The sequence below is a fragment of the Sinohyriopsis cumingii genome, chromosome 13 (assembly GCF_028554795.1).
Source record: "Sinohyriopsis cumingii isolate HCF-2022 chromosome 13, ASM2855479v2, whole genome shotgun sequence".
Classification (NCBI taxonomy): Eukaryota; Metazoa; Mollusca; class Bivalvia; order Unionida; family Unionidae; genus Sinohyriopsis; species Sinohyriopsis cumingii.
Genome location: NC_142973.1, coordinates 41,318,142 through 41,323,740, shown reverse-complemented (window position 1 = coordinate 41,323,740; position 5,599 = coordinate 41,318,142). Strand labels below are relative to the sequence as shown.

Sequence of the window (5,599 nt, the reverse complement as noted above, 5' to 3'; positions counted from 1 at the left end):
GCTGCTGTAGAGGAGTGAGCTGAGCACGCAGGCCTGGTAGACACGCAGTTTGGTCTTCTCGGTGAGGTTTGGGTTGTTCCAGATCCTCTGGTTAAGTCTGGCCATCACTGTTGCTGCCTTGGCAATCCTGCCGTTCACCTCAGAATCAATGGAGAGTGAGCTGGAGATGTTGGACCCGAGGTATGTGAAGTTCTCAACAACTTCCAAGTTGTACTCATCGATGGTGATGGATGGAGGGGAGTCTGCGTCCTGCGCCATGACGTTCGTTTTCTTCAAACTGATGGTCAGTCAAAATTCCTTACAGGCGTGGAAGAGGCGGCATACCAGCTGCTGAAGTCCATCTTCTGTGTGTGATGTCAAGGCTGCGTCATCGGCGAAGAGCAGTTCACGGATGAATACCTCTGTGACTTTATTCTTATCACGGAGACGGGCGATGCTGTCAACCCTGGTATGGATGTACACTCCCTCGCTGAAGTCCTTAAAGATGTACTGGAGGAGCATGGAGAAGAAGATGGCGAAGAGCGTCGGCACAAGGACACAACCTTGTTTGACTCCGCTGATGACTGGGAAGGCCTCCGATGTTGCGCCATTGAAGCACACTGTGTTGTGCATGTTCTCGTGGAACGACGTGAAGACAGCAAGCAGTCGTGGGGGGCAGCCGATCTTCTGCAGGAGTCTGAAGAGTCCACTCCGACTGACCAGGTCAAACGCCTGCGTCAGGTCTATGAAGGCAATGTAGAGGGGCGTCTGCTGCTCGCGACACTTCTTCTGTAGCTGGCGTAGTGAGAAGATCATGTCTACAGTTGACCTGCCGGCTCGAAATCCACACTGGAACTCTGGGTAGATACGGGAGGCTAGGATCTGCAAGCTCGCAAGTCAACACGGGCGAAAGCCTTCCCGACAATGCTGAGGAGGGAGATGCCCCGGTAGTTGTTGCAGTCGCTACGGTCCCCTTTGTTCACGAATGTCCTGTAGGATGTATCCCTGTTCCCAGCAGAGGCAGAGGAGTATGTGTAGGGCCTGGAGCAGTGCTGGTTTCTCGCTTTTGAGGACTTCAGGCGGAATGCTGTCGCTTCATGGAGCCTACCCACAGACAAGGCAATCGATGGTTTTTCCGAGCTCATCCAGGGTGAGCGGCGTGTCTAGTTCCTCCATGACAGGCAGGTCTGGGATGGCGTCCAGGGCGGTGTCAGTGACGATGTTTTGGTTTGCATGCAGATCGAGATAGTGCTCAACCCATCGCTGCAGTTGTTTCCCCTGGTCTGCGATGACTTCGCTCGTCTTGGAGGTGGGTGGGGTTGGGGTCGGTCTTGCAGGTGGGGGGCCTGTCGCCTTCTTTATATCAGCATACATTCCTCTTGCATCCCCGGTGTCGGCAGCTGCCTGTATACTGGTGCAAAGGTTCAGCCAGTAGGTGTTGCCACAGCGGCGGGCGGTCTTCTGGGAGTTGTTCCTGGCAGTCCTGAGGGCTTGTAGTGTTCTGGGGCTATGTGCAGCCTTGTATGCCAGGAGGGCTTTCCTCTTTGCCTAAGTCACGGGCTTCATCTCCTCCCAGTTGGCCTCATACCAGTCGACATTTTTTCGCTCCCTCTTCCCGTAAGTAGTGACGGCTGAATTGTACACAGAGTCACGGACGTGTGACCATTTGGAGTCGATGGTGTCATCAGGTGTCACTTTGGTGAGAGCTTCCTGAAGTTTGCTGATGAACTGCTGTGTTTTCTCCGGGTTGCTTGCATAGCAGGTGTTGATGCGTGGGCGACCCTTCTTCTTGGTGTGGTGCAGCTTCTTGGGTATTATTCGCACCTTGCTGGCCACGAGGGAATGGTCCGTGTCGCAGTCGGCACTGTGGTAGCTGAGGGTGAAGAGGACACTGGCCAGTTCCGCACGCCTGGTGATGACGAGGTATAGCTGGTGCTAGTGGCGTGAACATGGGTGTCTCCATGACACCTGGTGGATCTCCTTGCATTTGAAGAAAGTATTGGTCACACATTGGCTGTGGGAGCAGCACATCTTCAGCAGTCGTTGATTTTGCCCCTTCCGTAAAAGCCGAGACAGGTGGACCAGGCCTCATGGTTAGCTCCGACTGTAGCATTGAAGTCTCCTAGTAAGTAGAGACCTTCATTGTTGGGGATACTGGATAGTGCCTGATCCAGAGCCTCATAGAACTTGTCTTTCTCCTCGTGGGTGGAGCAGAGGGTTGGGGAGTACACGCTGAAGATGTTGACCAGGCCTAAGGATGTTAACAGCCGGAAGGCGAGGATTCTCTCAGTACCTGATGACGGAGGTACAGTGAAGGCGACTAGCGTGTTCTTTATGGCAAAGCCTACACCGTGCTGCCTAGGTTCTTTTAAGGGACGTCCCTTGCCAAAAGAACGTGTAATTGGCTTCCATGATGGTGCCGCTGTCAGCCAGTGGGGTCTCCTGGAGGCAGACAATGTCGATGTTCAGTCGGGAGAGTTCTCTGTCAATGACGGCAGTCTTTCGTGCATCGTCGATCTGCTGTAGGTCAGCGGTCAATCCAGGACACATTGTCCTGATGTTCCAGGTTGCAAAACTAATAGTTGGAGTCTTCTTATTTCTTCTTTGAGTCTTTCCTGATGCAGAATTTGTTGCCCACTTGTCGAGATGGTTCTCTAAGCTCCACGCACGCAGTGAAGCAGGCAGGCCATGGCGGTCAGCACCTTACTGACTGAGGGCTGTCCAGCTTGAGGCGGGCGCTAGCTGTCCAGTGAGACACGGTGATCTCTTCAACCATCAGGAGTGACCCCTGGCACCAAGCTCTACGCCAATCGAGCTTTGACTTAGAACCGGTAAACTGCTACTTCTCGTGTTGTGCCGACGCCGTACGACGACGCTGAAGTGTCATCTCCAGTGGAGCTACGAAGCTTGGGCTGGGTAGTATGGATAATCAGCTGTTGTCCGTTCAGCAGATCGCCCCACTCCACTCAGCTGGTGGACCCAAGGTAACGACGAATGCCGATACAACTTGGCACCAACGGCGTCGCAGGAGTTGCCGCAATGACGTTGAAGTCAATGTCAGACCGTCTTGGGGACTCCGTCTTCGGATTTTCTGTCGGTGTTTACTCCCATAGCCTTTCCCATGAGTGGGTATAGCCGCAAAGCAGCAGAGGTTTGGAATCGGAGTTTTCCTTCTCCTAGATGATCTACCATCCAAGGTTTACGAGTCCCATCTACCCGCAGCGACTGGTTTTAAGGCACCAGTGGCCCGCCCTCACCCCTTAGTGGAAAAGATGGTCCACAGGACTTTGAAGCTAAGCCACTCGCGAAGGCCAGGAGCTGGATTTTAGTTGACGGAGGCGATCAGAGACGCAAGCCGTATGGAGCTTTTCTGGAGGAGTGGGGCGCTTGTCTCCCACTTCCCATCTCGGCAATGTCTACCTTGGACCATTATATATATATATATATATATATATATATATATATATATATATATATATATATATATATATATATATATATATATATATAGAGAGAGAGAGAGAGAGAGAGAGAGAGAGAGAGAGAGAGAGAGAGAGAGAGAGTTGTTCCATTTGTTGGGCATTATTTTCATTAAAGCGTATTCTGAGCACTAATAAAACAATATAACCACATTAGTCATTTATGACTTATGTATTTAAGTCCATACAATAAAATTAAAATATTTAATGTACATTACAGCAATTTCTTTCGCAATAATGTATTTTTATCCCCATTACTGTCCATTACCGCCCATTACTGTGTTTAGGGAGATCCGAATTATTAACGTGAAGAAATAGCATTTTTTAAAAATTTGGTTTGAATTTATGTTTCATGCAATATGTCAATCGCGTCATCTTTGATAGTTTGAAAAGTGCCAGTTCAGTTGCTGCATACTGCCTACATTAATGACCCACGTATGTTGGCTGAACGGTTCCGGTTGAAACATCCGGATGGCATCGTCCCGATTCGAACTCGTTTTTGGTCAAAACAACCAGTAAGCCAAGTTTACTTCCGTTAAATGGACAGGGTGTCACGTAATTTCGGCGAGTTCGAAAACCGTCGTCATGAGCGACGAATCTGAGAATGATCCTGACTATAGCTATCTTGGCTTAGATAAAGAACTTATAGACATGGTATAACATGCTGTAGTATTACAATTTTTTTGCGTATTTAAAAAAAAAATAGATAAATCATTTTGGTTACATGCATTAAACGGGTGTCTGCTTTCGCTAAATGCGTAACATATTTTCGAGAATACACTTGTAGTCTTGAATCTTCTCGAATTGCATAATAATAATAATAATAATAATAATGAGGACTTTGTATAGCGCCTAATCTTTAGAAGCTCTAAGCGCTTTACAACATTAGACAACACTTATAAGATAAAAAAATAATATTATTATTACAAAAACAAACACCATGAAATTAGAAAAACATTAAAAAATAAAAAACATGCTGAGAATATTTCAGGTAGGAAACATTATTAGGTCTTTAAGTTTGTTCTTGCAGTCGAAATAAGTGAGTTTTGAGAGCCCTCTTGAATGTGATCACTGTGTCTTTGTGTCTAAGTTCAGTGGGCAATTCATTCCACGTTGCTGGACCCTGGCATGCAAAAGAACGCTGTCCATATGACTTTGTTTTCATAGTGGGAATAATGAGTATACGATTGTCAGAAGAGGAGTGTAAGTTTCTTGCTGGTGTGTACACATGGGTGAGATCGGGTAGGTTGTTGGACTAGGGTCCGACAGTAAATCGTAGTACAGAGAACAAATTTTGTGTTTTATTCTGGATTGAATGGATAGCCAGTGTAGGGTACAGAGCAGTGGGAAGGTGTGCTCTGATCGTGGTACTCTAAATATGATCCCAGCAGCTGTGTTTTGAACTTTTTGAAGTTTGTGGAGTAGATATTGAGATGAACCAGACAGAATTGAGTTACATTAGTCCAGTCTTGAAAGTACTAACAAACACACAAGTGTTTTAGTGGCATCAACTGAAAGATATTTGCGAATTGAGCTGATGAGTCTCAGCTCAAGATATGCAGCCTTGCATATGTTCATACGGTGCTTACACTGTGTGTGTTACCTATAGGCATACTTTCCTGAAGATGTTAGCACAGGGAATATACAATTTGTTTGGTCACAAATGTTAAATTCGTAAAGCTGCTTTTTATGATATTGTGGGTTCAGTGGTATTTTATTTCTGCATAACACCACTTATTGTATTTATCATATATGCACTACAAGACCTTAAGTTACTATTTCAGCATCACCAGTTGATTTCGGGAAAATGACGGAATTTCTGACTTGGACACTATTTTAAAAACTACATCCATGAATATCACTGTTTCCAAATAATGGCCATACCCCATGTTCTCAAATAGAATCTTCTTCCTAATCTTCTTAAAATCACTATCATTCTAACATATTGGTTAACCATTTTGTCATCTGATAATGTCCGATGATGTTATGCAAGAGTTAGATCACATGTTTTCCATATTTGTCAAGAGCCAATAGATCAAAATCTATTGTAGCATATAAGTTAAAATGTGAAGTATACTATGTTAATGCTGTTGTTTTCTGGTGGCTTTCAAAACTGACAGATGTTGACTTTAAAACTTTGT

The 5,599-nt window shown here is 46.1% G+C and overlaps 1 protein-coding gene across 1 annotated transcript in view; it reads left to right on the top strand.

Moving 5' to 3' along the window:
• Positions 1-3,970: 3,970 nt before the first annotated feature.
• Positions 3,971-5,599, top strand: part of LOC149785279 (ankyrin repeat domain-containing protein 49-like) — a 31,573-nt gene continuing 29,944 nt past the window's right edge. Inside the window, exon 1 of the mRNA XM_089979149.1 lies at positions 3,971-4,112. Within this exon, the coding sequence (XP_089835275.1) occupies positions 4,044-4,112 (69 nt within the window). The 5' untranslated portion in view covers positions 3,971-4,043. The remainder of the gene's footprint in view (positions 4,113-5,599) is intronic.